Genomic DNA, 23,183 nt, shown 5'->3' with positions numbered 1-23,183 from the left:
TGTTTTTGATGAGTGAATAACGCTGTAACATAATGCAAAGCTCACAAAAGTTGATTTTACATAAAACTGCCATTTTAAAGTGGAATATTATTATATTATTTCACTATGCTGTCAGAAGAAAGTGTAACTGGTCAGCATGTTGGAGCAAATGATGACTCAGCTTAAACAACATAAATATAAAAACATGGCCTCACATGTGGAGATTTTCTTCTTCAGTTTGAACACAAAGTCAAACAACATGTCCACCTCAGAGGCTCTGTGTCAATCACTCGTCCAATCTGTACTGCTTCTGTCTTACACGCTTCACACTAACACACACACACACACACACACACACGCATACACATACACACACACACCTCTCATATATAACCCCAACACACACACACACACATACACACACTCAGTCTCAGCGTGGTTGCACCGTTTGACATTGCGGCTGCTCACTCTCACTCAGATGCATCGCGGCTAATTACTCTTTGCACACTTAAGTACACAAATGCGCGTGTGCGTTCATTTGTAAACGAGTTATTGTTTAATTATAACTTCACATGAACTTTGTTGAGCAGCGGGGCGAATCGTGTCTCCCCCTTCAGCGCGTAATTACTCGGACTGTAATTGCCAAGCCTGTTTGCTAAAAAGGCGCTCGTCTCCGAGCCGCGTTCCCTCCTCCACACACACACAAACGCCGTCCGCGGTGGGGGCCCCTCCTGGAGGTTGGGCCCTGGGAGGTTTGCCATGGCTGAAATCTGATCACATAAAATCTAGAGACTCAAACATTTTCACCAATTATGACCACAAACCTGAATGAATTTCATTAGGATTTAATAGATGGTAGTTTGTGAAGTGAAAGGAAAAAGATACCTGGGCCTTTTGCGTTTGTGTTCAGTCCCGTTTAATAAAAACTTTCTCTGCAGTTCCATCGACACGACTCAGGAGTCACCAGCTTCACTCGTCTAAAGAGAGAAACGTTTGTCCATTTTTTTCTTACAGAAAAACACAAAGCTCAGTCCAATGGGATGGACAGCATTTATTCAAATCCTGTCAAATTCCCAACTAATTCTGGACTTTGACTGGGCCATTTTAACTCACAAATCCGCTTTTATCTAATCCCTTTTTTGCTATGTTTACTGTTGCTGTCCTTGTGGAAGCTGAGCCTCCAGCAGGTCGTCTTCCAGGGACCAAACTCCCAATGACAAGCACTCCCACAGCATAATGCTGCCGCCACCATGCTTTACTGTGAAAATGGTACGTTGAGGGGGATTTACAAAATTTTAAATTGAAAGCGTCTCATGTCTTTCTTCATGTCACTTATTCCAGCAGGTAAGATTTAAGCTAAGGTTAATGCGTTCCTGTCCTGGTATTCACTAATTGGTCAGAGTGGATTTCATTTTTAGGGGTATCAGAGTAAAAAGGGGGGGAGGGGTGAACACAAACACAAAAAAACACTTTTTTAATATAAATGACAACATATTTATGTCTCTTCTGTTTTATAGTTATTTATTATTTTGTGTTGGTCCATCAGATAAAATTCTGGTATAAAAAACAACAAAACTTTATGATTGCAATGTGAGAAAATATATTTAAAAATCAAGTACAGTAAAAACTTTTGCGAGGTACTTTACATTTATTGAGCAAAATTTACTTTAAGTGAACTTTACTGTTCGCTCTGTGTGTGGGACCCTAATGACCTCTGACCTCATGTTACATAAAAACCACCGGAAACACGAACACCATTTCACTTTGTTTTGTTAAAACTTTATTTTTAACTATGGCAATGTTGAGTCAATATATTTATATGATTGTTGTTGTTTGTTTTGTCTTTTAAAAAACTTTAGAGTGATGAAGGATTAGCTAACATCACATCAAGCTTCAGCTAATTTTCTAAAGGAAGCTATCTTTGGGAAAAAAACTAATTCCTTCCGATATCGATGTCTGAAGGTCACAAGTTGTTTTGCTTAAAGAGGCGTGTGACTAAATCTCTCCTTTTATTAATAAAATCCTTTTTGTTTTTTCTCTAGAAGGCAGCAAACAAAGACGCGTTGTTTCGAGCCTCCATGGGCTTTTATGAGACAAGCGATCCTGATCCTGAGCGACACTGTTTATCTCTTCAGCGAGAGTCGGATGGGATCTGCGAGCAGCCTCTGTGCGCCGTCGCCTGGTTACAGTAATTATACAGCAGTATCACAGTCAGACTGAGGCGCGTGCAAATGAAAACGGTTCTCCTCGCCGACTTGGTCATGGCGAAGGAAAGCTGCACACGGATTTCTGGGCTTAAATGGATTTGAGAAACCGAGCTCTGACATTCTCAATATCCTGGATTTAAAAACAAAAAACAACAACAACAAAAAACACAGACATATCAAAAATAATAAGCTTTAGACACGACAGTGTGAACTGTCAGGGATGTCTTCATTATTAGAGCCTGAGCTGGGGGAAACTAGAGAAGGAACGCCAAGCCACATAATGACGGGTATCACAGGGAGGCCTCCCTCAGACAGGCCTGAGGAGAGGAGTCCCACCACAACCTCCTGCAAGACGAGGCCGGTCCTCCCGCTCTGCCTGGCGGGGGACGCTGCCAGTGGCCCAGCCAGACACACAAAATAAAAACACAAGGAGCGGGGAAAGTTTGTGCTGCCACCCCAACACTTCCCTGATTCAAACACTAACTGCTTTTAATCATCATTCAGGAACACTTACATCTTTAAAGGGCCTTGTAAAAGTAAACACTTTAACTTTTCCACATTGTGCGACATTAAAACGTAAACATCAGGGAGACTTGAGATAGGCCAAAATGACACAAATGTGCGACAAGTAGGGCACATTTGTGTTCAATCACTTTTGGTTGCAATTTCAACTCCAAGTATTGGAAGTCGACATTTGTCAGGTTTCACTGTCAAATTTGGAGTTAAGTATTTATTTTGCCAACTATAAATATTTAGCTTGGAGATATTGAAGCTCTGTGTTGAGCTCTCTAGCTAAGCATTTAGCTTGGAGCTAGGTATTTAGTTTAGAAACTGAATATTCACCTTGCTAATAAAATATTTAGTTTGAAGTTAAACATTTGATTTGAAGCTAATTACTTTGCTCAGTTTGGAGCTAAGTGTTTAGCTGGCTAATGACAGAGACTGAAGCTACTTTAGCTTCAAGTTATAACTAAGCATTTGACTTGCAGTTAAGTATGTACTTTGCAATCTAAATATTCAGCCTGTTAACAAAATATTTTGTTTGGAGCTAGCTAAATATTTAGCTAGCTAATTATTTTTGGGAAACCCACTTAGGAAAAAAACCCATACCCAACTCTAAACTAAATATCTTGTTCTTGAGCAGGTGATTTCTTAACTAAGTATTCAGCATCAACAATGTATTTATTTTTAAGCTAAATATTTAGCTAGCTAACTAAACATTTTGTCAGGAGCCAACTACTTAGCGGATTAACTAAACATTTATTTTGAAGCAAAATATTTAGTTTGGAGCTAAGTGTTATGTTTGTTAACTTGATTTGCAAACAAAATATATTTTGAAGCTAAATATTTAGCATGAAGCTACATGTTGAGCTTTCTAACTAAACATTTAGGCCAGCTAAGTATCTAGCTGGTTAAAGATTTATTTTGTACTAAATATTTAGTTCTAAAGAGCAGCTACAAGTCTTTGACTTGTGTATATTCATGAATATGCTTTCATCTAAACCTTTCCACATGGGCTGCAAGAAGCTTTTATTTAGGGGCATCAGCATTAAGAACACAAGAAGTCTTCCAATTATTATAGGTGAAAAAAACACATGGCTTACTTTGTATCTTGGTCTGTCACATAAGATCTCATTGAAATTTGAAGCTGTGCTCTGACAAAATGTGAAAAAGTTCCAGTGGTGTGAACAGTTCTACAAGTTGCTGCGTGTCCCCTGTGCTGATGCGTTCTGCTCTCATCTGAGAGCTCTACAACCACAAATAAAAGGCTGAACTAATTGCTATGGATCCCCTGGATACTACATCAGCCTCATAGAAGAGTGTGACAGCGAGAAATCAAGCCGTAGCTGCACGGCGAGCAGCCGCCATGAATCACGTCGCGCTCAGCCGCGGCGTTAAGAGCTGAGGAATAATCATTGGGGAGGCAGTCCAAATTAATACTTCAGCTGAGGCCGCTTCATTCTCCGTCATTAGGGCACATTACAGGGCCACAATATACATCATTAAACCAGGCATAAACAATTCATTAAAAGGCCGTTAAGAAGACAAGCTAATGTCACTTCTCCCTGTGGTATTAATAGACTGTAAAATGGCAGCAGAGTTGAGGCAAAAAGGATCATTCCGCTACAGCTACCCAGTCACTCACCCTGAATATCCCTGAGCTGAGCTACCGATCACACCGCGAAGAAGAGATATGTTTATATTTGTTTTGGCAACATTGGTGTAACGAACTTAAAAAAAAAAAACGGGACATTAAATAGCTGCATGTTAACACCTTTGCAGGAATGAAGCCACTTTGTTCTCTGGTTAGGTTCCGTTGTAATATCTGTGATCAAAACAAAGACTGTGAGGATTGAGGGGAGACACGACGCGTCAGTCAGCAGCTCTCCAGTTTATTCAAACCACCAAGCCAGTGAAGCACACAACCTTCCTCCACAACAACCACGCACGGTGCAAATGTTGATCACACCTGACATGAGAGGGTGAGTGGTGTCGCAGCGGACCGCTCCACCGGTGAAGTACATCACCATAACCTGCTGGTCATTAGCTGTACACTGTAGACATCCAACGTGTTCTTACAGGGACACTTTTATTCACATATACTTGAAATGATACACTGGAGTTTGGTGGATAAATGAAGGGGGAAGAAAAGTTATCAAAATAACTGACTTTAAATGTAGAGGTTAAATGTGAGGTTTTCAACCAAAAAAACCTAATAAACCTGGAAAAATCTTTAAGTGTTTAATAAAATGTTTTACCAGGACAAGAACCGGGCTGGTTCTTCTTCTGCTTACTCCTGACTACCAGTAGTTCATTTTTGTCCTCTTTAGAGGACATTTCTAAACTTGAATATCTCCCACCCACTGTATACTATTTAATTAATTCCTTTTGGTATCTAGAGAGGACATTTAGAGCTTTTCAATGATACCACATGTGAAGGGGTGGGGCTTTTGTACCTTCCTTTTTCTCATTCATAAAAAATTATGTTCATCAGTACAAGCACATTTTATGGGAAGAGAAAAAGTAAGTGCATTAAACTTTTTATTGTGCAAATTTTGGTTTAAAATTTTGTTGGCATATTCTAATCAAGTCTCTTAGCAGCATATTAAAACATTCTATGAATTATTTTGACTGTATTTTATCGTAGTATTTAAAAGTTGAAAAATTGTCCTCTGTAGTTGACATTTGTAATTATTTTCTGTTTTTTCTGTATCCATCCATCCATCCATCCATCCATCCATCCATCCATCCATCCATCCATCCATCCATCCATCTTTCTATACACTTTTGTCCCTTAGTGAAGTTGGGAGGGTTGTTGCTGCCTATCTCCAGCTAACATTCTGGGTGAGAGGCGGGGTCACCCTGGACAGGTCGCCAGGCAACACAGAGACAGACAAACAACCATGCACACTCACACCTAGGGAGAATTTGGAGAAGTCAATTAACCTGACAGTCATGTTTTTGGACTGTGGGAGGAAACCAGAGAACCCAGAGAGAACCCACCATACACAGGGAGAACATGCAGACACCATGCAGAAAGACCCCAGGCTGGGAATCGAACCCAGAACCTTCTTGCTAGGCAACAGTGCTCAGTTTTGTCAATGTGAAATTCATTCTTATGTTGATGTTTGGATATTTTCTTTGGGACAAACTGGTTGCCATCAAGGTTCAATTTCAAATGTATGGGGTTCCGATGTCCACTGTAGTGGACACATCATATTTCAAAACTTTTTTTTTTTTCCAAAAAAATGTTTTCAGTATTCTAATTACCTTACAAAGATTGTGGAATTTAAAAAAATGGTGATTGGACAATATTTTTTGCTGGTAGTCAGAAGGTACAGAAGAAGACAAAAACTTAACTTCAGACCAGAAGTGGCAGTCAGGTGTAAAAAGCCTTAAAATAAATTCAGATCCAGTATTTAATTTTAGTTCATTTATTCAATGATGGAGGAGTAATAAAAAAACTAAAAAATAAATAATTATTGGCATCGATCTGCTGGTGGGGGTTGTTTGCTCTGGTGGTTACTGGTCACTGGCAGGTTGTCAGGGCAACTCAGAGGCACACAGGACAAACAACCAACAACCAACTCAACCTTAGAAACTGTTGGAGGAAGCCGGAGTACCCAGAGAGAACACCTGGCTGCTGACGCCTTAACTTTGTCATTTTTAAATATGAAATATTTTGATCACTTAAGTTTATTTCAGTCTTATTCAAGTCATTTCTTGGATGACTACCTTTTTTTTTTACTTTTACTTGAGTAAAAATATGTAGTAGTGCTACTCTTTAGTACAATTTTCAGGTATATGGATGATATCTGTATGCAAACCAGTTGTCTGGGTGTGAGGCAAAAAAAAAAAGTTTGCAAAACTCAACTAGGACTTTCTGGATGTTTCAGCAGCAGACAATCTATAAAACAAAGATCTGGAAAATCATTCCCAAAGTTAAGCAAGGTGTTGGATCTCTGATGTTTCTCCTCCAAAAGCCACAATGATCTCGTTAGAGTGCAAAGTATCATGGATACAATCGTCTAATTGAAAACGTGTTTTTTAGCCAGATACAGGTAAAAAAAAATATTCAACCAAATCAACGCAGAACTTATTCGAAGGCTTTTTGCACATCTTTAACAGCGTTGACAACAAATGTAACCAGCAGCGTTTACAGAGTGAACTCCGCTGGATGGCGCTCCACACAGGAAAGTATAAATAAATGTCATTTTTGCATATTAATTTGCATGGCTGATGCGCGGCGCTCAGAGCGGTCAGACCCAGCCCAGGGCCCCGATTCAGCAGAACACTGTGAATTCCTTTGGTAGGAGGGGCTTCAGAGCAACAATCTAAACTCAACCACTTGAACATCTCGCAACATTCATACGGGAGAATAAGGCACAAATATTTACGACTAGCAGGTCCTTCGAAGAAAAGTTCAGGTTTTCTTACTGAAAACAAAGAGGGGGGGGGATAAAACCGCTTTTCAAGCCGACTCCCCCAAAGTTTCAGTCACTGAAATAAATAATCAGCAGATTTTTCTAAACAGCAGCAGCATCAACATACATTTCAACTTCCTCAGTTACATTAGTGACTGTTGTTGTTAAAGCTGACTCAGTCGGCTGTAAGTTACAGTACATCCGTCCTTTGATTGTAAAGTAACTTACATTATTAAAAAAAAAAAAAAACAACAATATGATGCTGATATGTATGTACAGAATGGACAAGCCCTGAGTTTGATACACGTTGACAAACCGTCCTTGGTTTAAAAGGGCAGGGCTCCTTTACAACCATGACCTCCGTTTTAATGAGAATTCATTCAGTGATGAATTCTTGAGGGGAAAAAAAAAAGTTTAGAAATCGCCCCTGCTAAAGAAGCTAAATATTCAGAGTTTTAAATCCATGTACGTACACGGAAAGTTTAATGGAAGGAAAAAGAAGAGGTAGAAAAAGGAGCAGTAAACTTTTTCTATTTCTGAAATAAAAAGGTGTGAATCCTTATTGTAATGGTTTAACTTTAGAGGAAAACAGCAAAAAAAAAAAAAATCTGATAGTTTGGTGAACTAAGAAAATTCCATTTAAATCAACAGCTTCATGTTTGTTTTCTTTCTCTACCACTTTTACTTCCAACCACTAACTTTCAAGTTGATGCCTGTGGATTTTTCAACTCTGCTTAATATTTACATTTTAAAAGAAAAAAATGAAATAAAACAAGTTTGATCATGTTCTTTACGACCAGTATTTGCCCCCCTGCAGACTTGTTAACTTTTTTTTGTTTTGGTTGTTTTTCTGTTACTTTTCCCAATTATTGTTAAAACAATAATTAAATAACATTTATTTATTGTTATAAGATTTATTTTATAACAATAAATAAAGGTTATTGTTACAAATAGGAATTTCATTCATTCATTCAGTGAAGTCATTCAAACCAACATGGTCTCATTTAACATAAAATCTTAATGATCCCCAGTGGTTTTAGGAAATATTCTGACTTCAAACAGTCAGACATGGTAGCAGCAGTATGATGCTGTGGGTCTGTTTGCTGCTCCAGGACCTGGACGACCTTTGCTGTAACATGCTGTAACATCTTCTTTCTGCCAGAAAATATGACCAAATCCTACTAAGTTCCCCTCTGAATGTTTTCAAAAACAAACAAACAAAAAAAATTGATGGTTTTGTTTCGACTGAATCCAAAATTTCTCCACATCGACGTAAAAAGAGTCACTGCCATAATCAGCGAAATGGTTCACACATTTCATTGGCTTTCTATTTAGTCCAGTTATTTGACATTAACATTCGTCTGATTGTCTGAAGAAGAAGAAAAAAATCAAGTAAAGACGGGGAATCTGAAAGGGGGCAAATACTTTTCCATAGCATTTCATCCAATGAGCAACAAGGTCACTGACTGTTTCTTCTTTTTTTTTTTTTCAGCATAAAATCCTGAATGAATCTGTAGCGATCTCTCTCCCTCTGGTTTCAACCTTTCAGCCTGAGGCAACGTAGAAGCAGGAAGTGTGAACCTGACTATGACGGACGTTAGCAAATGTCATCAGAAAGACGCTCGTATGCTGCATGTTCTCAGCTTAAAACACACCACTCCTGCTTTATTATTATTATTATTATTATTATTATTATTATTATTATTATTATTATTATTATATTATTATTATTTTGGCTCCTGTTAGAGTTTAACTAAAAGGCCGTTAACATCCTGCTGTGGTCCAAATGAGGAAGCGGTAAGTGCAAGTACTTGATAATAAAAGTATAAGTTGATTTTCAGTAAATTACATGAATTTATCTAAAAAAAGAAAAAGGAAAAAAGGGGCATAATCAATAAATAAACTAACAAACTGTTGCCTAAGTCTGCTTCTAAATACAAGAAACAAGGTACTTTTTGTTGAGGACCTAAAGATGTCTTTATTTTATTTCACAAATAAACATAAATTATGCAGTTTTGTTTTTGTTTTGTTTTCTACAAACAAAAAAGAAAAGCTGCTTAAAATACAATTGCTGGTTATTCTGAAAACCATGGCAGCAGCCAGGAGTGGTACGCTGTGAAACTGAGAACATTTACACCCGATCGCTCTGACAAGGCACTAAAAAGAAACACCTGGGTTGTTTTATTGTGATTGAAATAAAAGAAAGGAAATCATTTTTACCAGGTTTTGTTCGCCTAAGTAAGCAGCACGATGCACGGGTGTCGCTTCCTTAGCGTGTCACTCGTCGCGCCGAGTTTCTCGTCCTTTTGGAGCTTGGCGATGCAAAAAATAAAAAATAAAAAGTAGACGTTGAGTGTCAGATTAAGAGGTCAGCAACCCTGATTCGGAGCGGGGGAGGTTTTTGTGTCGTACAGTCTGAAGGCCGGCTGCTTGTTCATTCAAAGTCCAAATAATCTCTCTGACGACGTCTGACCGCTCCGAGGACGTAAGCTATTCCCGGCGTTTGGTGTCACTCGGACCCGTCGGGGAGCCAGAACCCGCTGGTGAACCTCTCACTTGGTCGTGACGCCTCTCGACCGGCGTGGGGGGTCACTGAGTAAAACTTTTCTTGATGGCCACGCTGGGGAAGAGGCTAGAGAGTTCCTGGACTGCCCGGGTGTCCACCTGGGAGCAGAAGGAGACATCCAGCAGGACAAGCTGAGGACACGACTGGAGGAGCTTCTTGAGAGACGCGTCGCTCACCAACCGTGTTCCTGATGATGAAAAAAAACATAAAAATAGCAAAAAAAAAAAAGGACTGAAATCCAAAACTATGAGCTAATTTTAAACTAAACCGACGTTACTTACTTCACAGATTAATGTGCAACTGGATTTACCATCATCAACATTTCCATCTTATGTTTTTAATGCAGAAGTATTCATACGTCTTAAACCTTCTTATGCGATAACAAGTTTAGCTGGACGATAAATCGTCCCAGAAGTTATCACGATAAACGATAATGTTGTTTTGAGGTCAAAACAATTAAGTGAATTATTTTTGAAATTGCGGAAAAAAAACTCTAGCTTAGTGGGATTTTAGGTGGATGTCACTTTTTTTTTAAACCACAAGTTTACATACACCGAAATAAACCTCCTGTCTGAAGTTAAATCACACCACACGTCTCTTGTTTCAGGTCAGTCAGAATGGCCTAAATTAGCTCGATTTGTTAAATACACAATGAGAGAGATTTGTTTATTGTCTTCAAATCAGAAGTTTACATACCTTTCCTCAGAATTTCTCAGAGTTGCCTTTGATCTGTACGAGTTGGGTCAAACGTTTTGCTTCCACTAGTGTGTGAATGTGTGTTTGTCAGATACACTCTCAAGTTGGGCTGCAGCTGCCACTAAATGCATCTTGCACCATGTACTTTCCAACGATGTTAAACTGCTATTATTATACAAGCATATAAGTTTGTTGTTGTGGATTCTCCGTTTTGTTTCCTGCAGGTGTAGAGGCAGACATTCTATCTATGCTTCTTTCTCTACCACTCCTCTTTTCCTTTAGACCTTTTCTCCCTTACTTTTCTCATCTCTGTGTCCATTACATTTGAAACAAGCCCAAAGCAATTAACTTAAAACAAAATAAGAAAATCAAAACAGGGTGATGTGCAGCGTTAATAGCTGACCAAACGCAGAGCGTACCCAGTATGTCGAGGTGCTGCAGCGCCGGGCAGCACGTGGCCAGCTCCTCTATGTCCGAGTCGCAGATGGTGCGGTTGGCGGTGAGGAAGAGCTTCCTCAGTCGGGGCAGGCTGCGGGCGAGCTGCTGGAAGCAGCCGGTGCTGCTCTGCAGGGTGGGACACCAGCCCAGGTCCAACTCCTCCAACATCCTTAGTCACCGCAGAACGTCAAACCGTAAGGAGCCGTCGCTCTGCGGTACTCGCGACGCTCTAAGCGTGGTGTGGTGTGGTGTGGGGCTGTGCTGAGTTGCTTACCTGCAGCCGGTAACGAGCTCGGCCAGGCCTCGGTCCGTCAGGTTCCTGCAGCGCCACAGGTCCAGAGAGCACAGGGAGCGGCACCGAGTGGCCAGCATGCTGGCAACCACATCATAGTCCTCTATCTGCAGAGACAGACGGATGTCGCTCTGATCATCTCCTCAGGTGTGTGCAGTTGGAATGTAAAACTTAAAGGTGTAGTTAGTAACTGTTGGTGAAAAAAAATTTGAGCTTCTCTGACTCCTCCCAGCACTTACTGCAGAAATACACCACTAAGTGAGAAAACTAACCAATCAAAACCAGGAGGATTGTGTTTGTGTTAGTGCTGTCAATCATGCTTGTGCATGTGTTGCTCACACCCTCCTAATTTCTCTCTGCTACACTGCAGCTGGTTCAACACAACAACACCTGCCACACCCAGATGCTAAAGCTGGAAAGCTGGTTAGCATTTGTTGTATGACTGTGACTAAACAGTTTTCCTGGAACAGTAAATCGTTTCTCCACCGTTAGCACATTTAGCAGCATGTACACAAGAATTATTGACAACATTAAGCACATCCTCCTGGCTCTGACTGGTTGTTTTTGGTTGGGAGTGGTTCATTTCTTCAGAGGGCAACAGGAGCTCGGTGAGGATCTTTTCACATTATCCGACTCATATGAAATTCTCACAACATGGTGACAGTTTTAACAAATATGGAAATAAATATATTTTTATAAAAGCAACTTTAACAAATTCTGCTGGATGATACATTGTCCTTAATTTTTCAAAGAACATTTAACACTGAACCTGGAAGATATTTCAATCACTCTTATAAATCTTATTTGCAAAATAGTTCAGATTCAGTTAGATTGGATAGAAACTGACTGAATGACTGAATACTGCTTTTCAAGTTTTACCACAGACTACATATTGGTTTTAGGTCACATGACCTAAATCAGGATGGTTTCTTATCTTGGAATCTCTGTTTTACTTTAATCCAATATGTTCTGTGTCTAAAAACGTGACTGTCAAATGCATATTTACTGCTTTTTATTTGATTTGTTTTTTCCTTACCCTCACACAACTCCCCAGGTTGAGATGTCTGATCTCAGGGCAGAAGGTCAGGATGCTGAGGATGGCTGTTTGCTACAGAGGGGACATAAAGAAAGAAAGAAAAAATACAATTAAAACAAAAAAGAAAAAGCAGAAAAAGTAACAGGCAATTTTATGAAGCGGTATTGTGTGTTTTCCAGCCACATAGTCTCATTTTATAACACAATCAAATAACTGTGTTACCTTCAATTGTTATTAAAATGCTACATATATCAAACATGACTTAAAGAAATGTTACTTTTATTATTTAACAACTTGAAATTGGGGGCCTCTGTCTCTTTAAAAACTCCTGCTCTTTCTGAAACATAACATGGCTCCTCTATTAACACTTTAGCAATGTTTTTACTAGCGTTGCACTGAGAAGCAGCTCCTATAAAGAGCTCAGCAGATGTTCAGTTCCACCAGGTGTTTGCTAATTGCTGCTGGCTAGTCTGAAGGAGCTGAGTGGAGGAGAATCACTCTGTGAAGTAGAACTTTGGAGGCCACAGCTCTGAGGAGGAGTTTCATCCTCGAAGGTGGTGCTAGGTCCAATCAGGCATTTTACTCAGCTGAATGGTTGTCATGGAGATTAGAGGATTTCTCAAACATGCATAAAAGAATCAAGGCGACACTCCAGGTACGTTTTTGATGAGGCAATAACATTAAAACATGATGTACAGCTTAAAAAAAAGGCCACATTTACATGATACTGCCCCTTTAAATGTGAAAATAATGACAAAACATCACATCTAAATCACAGTGTTGCATTCTGCTGAGTCAGTCATGTCATCTGACCTTCCTCCAAACAGACCGTCTGTCTTCCCAATCAACATTTGAAGGAATTTAATAAAGCCCTGGAGATCAGTTCTGCGCACTGCGAAGCGAGCCGAGGACGGAGCCTTCTCCTGTGGCGCTGCGGCGCGCGCCCAGATATGGAAATTCAACGCGCCAATTGCCAACACGTGTACATCTGTGGCAGGAGAAAGTGTCAAGAGATGAAAGTGAAAGCCTCTTGTGAGTGTGTGCGTGCGCCGAACTCAGTCTGGCATCTTTATAAACGCCTCTCTCTCTCTCTGCGGTGAGCTACTCATTTAATTAGAGCGCTGACAGGGTAATGACAGCTGAGATGTCAGAATCCCCCCCCCCTCCCTCAGGCAGACACACAGCTCTCACTGTCTGTCCGCGGCGTAAACAACCTGCGGCGCGCGGCCCGGCTCCACTGCAGAAACCCGACGCCGTCCGTAACAACGCTCTTGTCTGCAGCACAGCAAAAACGCCGAGGCGCAACATGAAAACAACGCTCCGGACGTGCCCGCACCTGAACGCATGCCCCGCGGACCCGGAGCTGACAAAGGAGCGTACGCAGCGAGCAACACGAGCCATCAGATAAGAAGCCGGATCGTTTTACGACAAATAGTCTGAAGGTTTTATTAAAGCCGCTCTGTACGTGTTTTGTTATTGACGGGGCGTACAGAAGGCAGCGATACCTCAAGAGGTTTAAAGATGAACCTGTAAGTGAGAGACACTTACAAGAAAGCAGAGATGGGAATAAAAACAGGAGCTACTTTCATCTAAAAGATTTGCTAAAAGCCTTTAGATAAATGTATATTTAACTGCAGTAGCAGTGACCAATTGAACCACATGAGCAAATAATCGATTGTACCCCAACCAGTTCCTACATTGTACTGAACATTTATATTTTTCATATTATTTTACTAATTACTAATTACAGTACAATGTATATCAGGTTTAACACTGTGGCCAGTAGGTGGAATGTCAAACTTTTCAAAAAGTCAACACGCTCTCAGAATGCTAAGGCTAATTAGCCGATGATAGCAGATCAACAGTTTTCCCGAAATAGTAAGTTGTTCATTCTCCACCGACACATTTAGCAGCGCATACACGAGTCCGACCAACAGTGCTAAGACACTCCTCCTGGCTCTGATTGGCTGTTTCTGACCGAGAGGCTCTTCAAACAGCAATAGTAGCTCTGGGTGGAAGTGGAGGAGATCGATCTTTTCACAGATTATTTTACACTTTGACGACAATATGTAAAGACAAATATGTAAAGAAACATATTTTTATAAAACTTACATACATCCAGCTTTAACAGGAGCCTTGGTTTGCTGAGACGACAAATTCAGCTTTATGCAGCAGTGTGTCAAAACTCTTCCTAAGGATCAGCTTGGAGGATCCGTGGTGCCGTGGATCTGTTTCTATACCAACAGCCTTCAGAAGCTAAAAATAAACTCTCTGATATATGAAGTTATATTAAGTAAAAAATTGGGAGTCTTTTTGCTGGCAGTGAATCTGTGTACAACCCAACCTTGTAAGATGTGACAGGAGAATACTAAGAGCTTTCTTATAGGAAGAGAGACCTGCACAAAGTATTAACTCTGCCAACATCTAAGCCACAAGTGAATTAAATGTGATTTCACTGTTTTTTTCAGAATAACTGAATAAAACTTCCATTTATTTTCAGGCTTTTTACACATCTTTACCTGGAGTGAAGAGGACATAAAGGAAACTACAAAGAATCAAAACGAAAGTAAATGCTTGAATGAGTTCTTACGTGAAGGGTTTGCCAATTAAGTCTCGGTTTTTCTGAAAGATGCTCGATAACAGTGGACCTTCTACAGGTCATTGCAGTCCGCAGGTGACCACACCTACCTCTACCTTGGTGCGGTACAGCACCAGCCTGCGGAGGTGCGAGAGTTTGGAGATGTGCGTGAAGGCCTGCGGGTGGAGGCGGTCGCACGACGACAAGTTGAGCTCCTGCAGCTTGGGGCAGGCCTGGGCGATGACCTCGAGACACGGCTCATTCAGGAAGTGACAACACGACAACTCCAGGCACACCAGGCTGAGACCGCGGGCCTTCATGAAACTAGAGGGGGAAAAACAGAACGACCTTCTTAATCTGGACTTAGAATATTTGTCTGCCGTTCTACCAACTTTAAAACTATTCGTCCTTGCGAGTGTTTTTTTTTTTTCTGAGGTCATTTCGGTCTGACCTGCTGAAACCCGTCAGGGTGAGAGCGCCGCGGCTGCCCGTCCAGGACAGGTTGAGTCTCTGGAGGAGGGTGCAGCGGCTCTGCAGGTGTCCCAGGGAGGCGTCACTCAGCCGGGCCCAGTACGGCTGCAGGCTCAGCTGGGTGTACTGCAGCGGGTCGCAGCAGTGCTGGTGCAGCAGCTTGCAGGTCTGGGCCAGACGGCAGAGGTCAGGCAGGGTCAGGTGGCTCAGAATCAGCTGGATAAGCTGAAGGCGGAAGACCGGGAGGGGCGAGAGAGAAGGGTCAGGAAAGGAGAGGCGAGGAAAAGCGGAAACTCTTTAAGTGACGGTAAAAAGCTGAAGGATAATAAGTGTACCGTAGATGAATGTTTCCTCTCTATGAGGGAGAGATCTAAATGGCTCTGATGTTCCGCTCTGTGTTTGTGTTGCCTCTCTCAGAGACAAAGAGTGATTTGCCCCGCGCGGGTGTGTCGCGGCGGATCAACAACGTGCCGTGCTTTCAGGGCCCGGTGTCGGCTGATGGATAATAGCTGTATTGTGTTTCAGAGGCGGTTTGTGAGGACCGCCGTTAATGGCAGCGGTTTGGAGTGCAGATGAGACGAGCGCCACGGGCATTTTCTTGAAGCGTGCCGCAGACAACATGACGCGAGGTCGGCCCATTGGGTCGAGGACGGAGCCCCAACACGTTAATGCGTTTGTGAGGAATGCAGGAACATGGGAGTGTATTCGTACCACTTCAAACTTTTTAATCCTTTTGGTCACAAACTTCAGTGTGTCTTAATGTTGTGATGCCTGACAGAACAACACAGAGTAGAGCACAGTCAAGTAACAATGTGAAACCCCACACCATAATTCTACCACCATCGTGTTTCATAACAGGCAACATGTTTTCATGGTAATTGTTTTCCACTAAGGCTGCATGAAGTTACAAAAACATGTTGGTGAATGTTATCAAGGTATGACTTAAAATAAACAAATCAACTGATCAGTGTTTGTGTTGTTGTAAACAGAGACTCTAAAATAGCGACTCCAGCAAAAAGAAATTAACTTCTTTATTTCAAACACAACAACATGATTTAATTGGAAAAGTTGCATTTTTTCTCGACCTGTTGTTGTGAAAAGGAAACACTTTAGTTCAAGTTTCTAAGTGACTTTATCAAAGAACATTAAAGTGTCAATATTATGCGTTTTCCAGACACATAGTGCCATTTTATAGCACAACCAAGTAACTATGTTACCTTCAGTTGTTATAAAAATGTTATAAATATTAAACATGACTTAACCAAAAATTTACTTTGTTATTTATCCATCCATCCATCCATTTTCTTCCGCTTCATCCGGAGTCGGGTCGCGGGGGCAGCAGCTTCAGAAGGGAGGCCCAGACTTCCCTCTCCCCAGCCACTTCTTCCAGCTCCTCCGGGGGAACCCCGAGAGACATAGTCCCTCCAGCGTGTCCTGGGTTTTCCCTGAGGCCTCCTCCAGGTGGGACGTGCCCGGAACACCTCACCAGGGAGGCGTCCAGGAGGCATCCTGACCAGATGCCCGAGCCACTTCAACTGGCTCCTCTCGATGTGGAGGAGCAGCGGCTCTACTCTGAGTCCCTCCCGGATGACCGAGCTTCTCACCCTATCTCTTATGGAGAGCCCCTAGGGACACGGTCGAACGCCTTCTCCAAGTCCACAAAACACATGTAGACTGGTTGGGCGAACTCCCATGCACCCTCCAGGACCCTGCTGAGGGTGTAGAGCTGGTCCAGTGTTCCACGACCAGGACGAAAACCACACTGCTCTTTCTGAATCCGAGGTTCAACTAACCGACGGATCCTCCTCTCCAGGACCCTGAACAGACCTTACTAGAGAGGCTTAAGAGTGTGACCCCCCTGTAATTGGAGCACACCCTCCGGTCCCTCTTTTTGAACAGGCGGACCACCACCCCAGTCTACCAATCCAGGGAAACTGCCCCCAATGTCCATGCGATATTGCAGAGTTGCATGAGCCAACACAACCCTACAACATCCAGAGCCTTGAGGAACTCTGGGCGGATCTCATCCACCCCCGGGGCCCTGCCACCGAGGAGCTTGTTGACCACCTCGGCGACCTCGTCCCCAGAGATTGGAGAGCCCAACCCAGAGTCCCCAGGCTCAGCTTCCTCAACAGAAGGCATGTTTGCTATTTAATGGGTCTCTGTCCCTTTAAGAAATTCCTGCTCTTTCTCAAACTCCACCTTCAAGAAGTCATCACAACATGGCTCCTCTATTAACCCTTTAGTAACATTTTTACCTGCGCTGCAGTGTTTGCTAATTGCTGCTGGATAGAAACTGCAGCTCAGAGGAGGAGCTTCATCCTCCTTGGTTTGTTTTTGAATAACATTATTACACAATGTAAAGCTCAAAAAAGTTGATTTTACATAACACTGTCCTTTAACATTAAGGTTCCTTTGACCTTCATGTTTTGCTCTGCGCCCTGCAGTGTGTTTGTTCTGCTGTCACCTCGTATGGCAGTTTGTCAAAGTAGCCATTGGCCGTCCTCTGCTGCTTGCCGTCTCCTCCTGGTTTGAAAGGACAGCTGACGTCAGACATCTCGTCCTCGCTGTCGCTTAAGTCGCTTATGTCGATGAGAGGCATCTTATAAAGTGCGAGCATGGGCCTCTCCTTCACCCCGCGGAGGATAACGGCGTCCAGTTCGGTGTAGTAGTCCAGCAGGGAGCAGTTGACCTCCAGGCGGAGCAGATTGGTGGGGAAGTTGATGTGTTTGATTTTCGGGGAGAACTGTCGAGCCTGGGGGGTCAGCGCTTTGGTGGGCTCTCCTGACCACAACACCTCCCACCTGGACAACAGACAGCATGCTTAGCATCGCACAAGGTTATACTGGCTGATTAGGGTTAATGATTGTGTGCTAAAGGGTGTTAGCATGAGGACTTGTTTTGCTGCTTCTGCTTACTGGACATATTATTAAAGACAAATTAATCAATTAATTAATGAGCTCAATAATTTCCATCCTGATCATTAATCCTTTTTTGAAGGCCAATTTTGTTTACAGTGAAATCATAATCCATTACAATTATGGTTTCGGTCGTGTATTTTTTATTTTCCATTTCCATTTTGTTTATTGATATTTGTTGTCATGTTTTATTTTGCATATTAAAGGTTTTTTCAAGTTCAAGTGTTAATTGTTCTTTACAAACTTAAGTTTAATTCTCTTTGAGAGAGAATATTAAGTAATTGTCAATATATTACTTGAAAATGGTCTCAAAACAACAACAGTATCGTTTATCGCAATATTTACAGGGGCAATTTATCGTCTAGCAAAATTTCTTACATTTTTTTTGTTTCAAATGTCAAAAAAGTTCAACTTTTGCAACTTTTCAAAAGTTGAAAATGTTTTAAAAACTCAGAAATGTCCATGTTTTTTCTTGAAAATTTCTGAAATTAATTTCTAAATTTCAGAGTTTTTTCTAGAAAATTTCTCACTTTTCAAACTCAGAAAATTCCTTGGTTTTTTTTCTAGAAAATTTTGAAGCTTTTTGGCTAAAAAGTACTCCTCCTTTTACCCCCCTATCCACAATGGCCAAAGTACGCGTGGTAGTGCAGGACCCTGTTCTAGTTATTGCTAATGGAAGTTGCTTCAGGATGTCGTCACTGGGGGGGCTGTTACCTGACATCAGTGGGTGGGTTTTGGGAGAACGGGTTGTGGGAGCAGGCCAGGATTTGGACGATGGCTCCAGGATAATAAGTCTCAAACACCTCCACTGCCGTGGGGTAGACAGGCTCCTCGAAGCCCAGCTCGATGTAATCCTGACTGTGGAAGCCGTCGGGGGTCCGGCGGAACGCCAAGGGAGCGCTGGCGCACTGTTCCCACCACTTCCCGTAAGCTCTGAACACGGCCGTTTGCGTGAAGTCCCCCGAGCTGGGGTAAACGTTGGGGATCCCGGCCAGGTTCCACATGGTGTAGGACATGCTGTTCTCACTGCCATAGTGGGAGCTGAAGTCCAGAACCTCCTTGGCGTACTGCTCCACCTCCACGCTAACCGGCAGCACCGCCCTCTGGCCCGACTCCACGGCACGCCGGCTGGTCAGTGCCTCGCCTCGAGTCCCGCTCCTGGAGCGCCGCCGCAGACATATATAGTAAAACATGCTCAAGAGGGTTAACATAGGGAACTCTGGGAGCGGCAGGGGCGGAGGGGGAAAAGACGGAGGCTAGACGGAGGAAGAGCCTCCGGCTACGTGTAGCGTATTGTCTCGAGGGCTGGGTTCAGACAAAACGCAAGCTAGAGGCCCGGCTGCATGCATGACCTGTGGGGTTAGGCAGAGACAAACACATCCATGAGTGGGACGAGCAAAACATTGAGTCTGACACAACACAGACTCAATGTGTTTGTGTCAGACAACAGTTGTCAATCACACTAAATACACAGAGTGATTTGCAAAAGTATTTACACTCAACTTTTTCCCCATGTGTCAGGTTACAGCTATAACTTTTACAATGATTGAGTTGTAGTTTTCTTTGTTTTGCATTTACTGTTTATACTGATCGTATTTCTTAACTAAATTTGTGTAGCTAAGTTATTCTAACCTACTTTTGTAAAACCTTGTTTTTAGCAAGACATATTACTGATCATCCAAGGACAGCAGATGAAAGACATTTTGGCTAATTATGGAACATTTGCAGAAATGTTCAAGTGTTATCCAGGCACATAGAGCCATTTAATAGCACAATCAAGTAACTCTGTTACCTTCAGTTGTTATAAAAATGCTACATATATCACAAATGACATAAAAGAAATTTGATATCGTATTGAAATTGGGCCTATGTCTCTATAAAAACTCCCACTCTTTCAGAAACTCCACCTCCAGGAAGTCATCATAACATTGCTCGTACATACTGTCAGCACTCATAACATTACAATGTTTTCACTGAGAAGTAGCTTGTAGATCCTCAGATCCACCATCAATAGGTGGTTGCCAATTGCTACTGGATAGTTTGAAGGAACTGAGTGGAGGGGAATAGCAGGGGAGAATTAGCATAGAGCAACTTTCAATACAGCATTCAAAACTAGAACAAGTATTGTGCAAGTCCAAACCTAAAAAAAATCTTAATAATACAAATATTTATCAGCCTAAACTAACATTCTATGCAATAAGAATAGACCAAAGGCCCATAGAAGCTTTGGAGGAGCTGCACAGCCCAGGAGAATCTGAAGAAGTCATCGTTGAACAAAAAGCAAAAAGGACTTCCATTTAAGGTTAAAATACATAAAACTTTGGGACCAAATGAGAAAATGTTTAGGTGGTGTAAATACTTTTGCTAGACACTCAACTATACTTTATTTTAAATCAAAGTCATAAATACAAAGTTGTCCTTGCTTAAAGAGCAGCCTACAACGGGCAGGTCGGTCCGTCATCAGTGACCACCATGTTGGAGGTTTGTTGACAGGTACAAAGCAGCCAAGCTGTCTGACTTCTATGTAGGTCAATCAGCAGCAGCACCACTATTCGGGAGAATATCTGAGCCACTGTCAGCTTTAGTTAACGTTTAACTTTTTGACCTTACACAAACTCAGATATTTCTTTAGAATCCAAGATAAAATAAACATAAAATCAATGGGGAAAGGGTTTGTACTAGATAGCAGTGTTGTAATTAAAGTTGTTAGTAGGTAAGAATATATGTAAACATAAAACAAGGAACTTGCCCAATAACTCGTCTGGTTTTTTATATGGAAAATAAGTAGTATATTTCCAGCTGCGAGTTTTCTGTAAAACTTCAGTAAAGTGACATTAAAACGTGAATTTGTTTGGTGACATTTAACAAACAGCAGTTTTCTGTCAGTGGTGGCTAATGTTAAATAGCTGGGGTTAGCTAACATTCAGACAAGCTGAGCTGTCAAACATGAACCGCTTGCTTCCGCTTGGCAGCTTTAACAGCAAAACACACAAAAAACAAATGAACATGAAGTCAATTTACGGCAAACGGAGATCGATATATCCATTCATGGGGATGTATCTTCTTCTTTCCATCAGCTGTAGCTGGATATTTCAGTCCGCAAAATACATTCCTATCGCCTATCTCGTGTTCCCTTCAGGGACCAGCAGGACAACGTATTAAGTCACGAAAAGTCCACTGGATCCAACTAGCAAATGTCGTATTTTTTTTAATGTTTTTTTTTATGATTTGTGAAAAAAAAATCACAGATTAAAATTTGTTTAAATTTATATCATTAAACATTAGTTACCCGTATTAATTTCGGTAGAAATGCTTCGTTCTCCTCCTTGTAACATCTCCGCCGCTGCAATGACTTACTTTTGTTTAAAGAAAAAATAGCTCAGATAGAAAAGGCTACAGATTACAATTTGAACCGATATAATCAAACGCTACATATCTGACTTGTTTTAAAGAAGAACAAACTAGGCGTATGTACATAAAAAGAGGAGTTCCGTGCCAGCTTTGAAGGTGTCACGAGTTGTCAACATCCGGACGGCGAGCTTTTATCGCAAAGGATTATGGGGATAGTAGTTCGTATGATGCAAGGAAAAAAATACTACTGACTTCAAAAGAGAAAATTCGCATGTATAGTTGTACGTTTATCTAATTATATGTTATTGGGAATTAAAATGTAATAGGACAAAATCAGAAAGTGGAAGTTAGACTTCAAATAAAGCCAGAAATAGCTAATGACCGGGAAAGAAATAAATCTGTTTTGTTCATACAAAACAATTGAGATAATTTGGCTGTAAAATTTTAAGTAAGTCCCCCTTAATGATTTAACTTTAACATCAGTTAACTGCATCTCCTGCTGGTTTTGCACATTTTTATAAAGTCACCAAACTCTCCCAGAGTGGCCTGGCTTTCTTAGCACACCCCAGTCCAGATTTCACATCTGCCTCGTTTAATCCTCATCTGAACCTGTCCATGCAGCTAGGACCAAAACACTGAAGCACATCAGAGGGGAAAAAAAAGCAAAGCCACCACACACACACACAGACACACACACACACACACGCACGCATATACAAGCACAAAAAGGCACATAAACAGCATCCAGACAGATTTAGAGTTAACAAGATAGAATAATGCGAGCAGTGAGCTTCTGGGCCTGCACCCTGATTGACAGGCCAGGCTGCTGTCAGCTCCTCCAGGCAGGCATCAGCGAGCAGCAGCTCTGCTACTGTCAGAGCTCTGTTCTGGTCCACTGTGCCACCCATACATATGCACACGGCCAGGCTCACTCAAATGCAAATGGGAGATGGACGCACACAGGAGTGCCTGAAGAGATACATGTACACACACATAAATGCACACCCATACACCAACACATCCTCTGTACGTTCTTTTTATGCCCCAGCTGGTAAAAGGCAGGAAAATAATAAGTCTGCTGTACCTCCCCCTCATCCCCCTCCCACACCACCCTCTCCTTCTGTTTTTTTTTTTTTCTTTTGCTTGGACACATGAAAGCTGGTTGTTGCACATGTGAAGCACCGTGCTTGGTTATTCTCATTTAGATGGAGAAAGCAGCAGCCCTGCTTTGTTGCCGGTGTTCTGTTTTACTTCGATACTCGGAAATGAAAGAGCAATTTGTGATGTTTTTTTGCACCTGAAAGTATTACACGGCTTTCTCCGGCTTTGCTTTTTTGTAAGACTGTCCTACACAGACCTCAGAAAGGGCGTGTTTATAAAAGCAGTTTCTCCAAAAGTTGGGCTATTGTGTGAAAAGCGAGCAAAAATAAGAATACACTTGGTTTGCTAAGTGTTAAGCACTTAGCAAGTATAAAAAAATAATGATGCCTGCCAAAATATATCTCATATAAGAGACCCATACATAACAGGATAGAACTGGGAAGTGGAAGAAAAAGACTGCGTGGTTTAAAAAAAAAAATAAAGGCTGAAAACGTAAACACTTTTTACAATCAACACACCTTTTGACTCTTCGGAGGGGCAGCCAGTATGAAACAATGTTCCTTGTTGCTCTGTGAAAAACAGTGTCGTATTAACTGCTGTAACTGCGGTAATAACTGTCGTACAA

The 23,183-nt window shown here is 41.7% G+C and overlaps 1 protein-coding gene across 3 annotated transcripts in view; it reads right to left on the bottom strand.

Annotated features, from left to right (window-relative positions):
* The window catches only part of fbxl4 (F-box and leucine-rich repeat protein 4), a 56,126-nt gene extending 32,943 nt beyond the window's left edge, over nt 1–23,183 (bottom strand). For 2 of the 3 annotated variants that reach the window (XM_081597302.1, XM_008431876.3), the window contains exons 1-9: nt 21,128–21,264; nt 18,821–19,458; nt 17,656–17,992; nt 15,169–15,413; nt 14,828–15,041; nt 12,140–12,211; nt 11,086–11,210; nt 10,793–10,980; nt 9,332–9,864 (exon numbers count right to left, since the gene is read on the bottom strand). In XM_081597302.1, coding sequence (XP_081453428.1) covers nt 9,701–9,864; nt 10,793–10,980; nt 11,086–11,210; nt 12,140–12,211; nt 14,828–15,041; nt 15,169–15,413; nt 17,656–17,992; nt 18,821–19,317 — 1,842 coding nt within the window. In that variant the 5' untranslated portion in view covers nt 19,318–19,458; nt 21,128–21,264 and the 3' untranslated portion in view covers nt 9,332–9,700. Of the gene's footprint in view, nt 1–9,331; nt 9,865–10,792; nt 10,981–11,085; nt 11,211–12,139; nt 12,212–14,827; nt 15,042–15,168; nt 15,414–17,655; nt 17,993–18,820; nt 19,459–21,127; nt 21,265–23,076 lie in introns of those variants that run through there. The other variant, XM_081597301.1, reaches the window with a different exon arrangement.

Source organism: Poecilia reticulata, chromosome 16 (assembly GCF_904066995.2).
Source record: "Poecilia reticulata chromosome 16, P_reticulata-male-v2, whole genome shotgun sequence".
Classification (NCBI taxonomy): Eukaryota; Metazoa; Chordata; class Actinopteri; order Cyprinodontiformes; family Poeciliidae; genus Poecilia; species Poecilia reticulata.
Note: the sequence above shows the minus strand (reverse complement) of the source record. Positions and strands in the feature narration are given on the sequence as shown.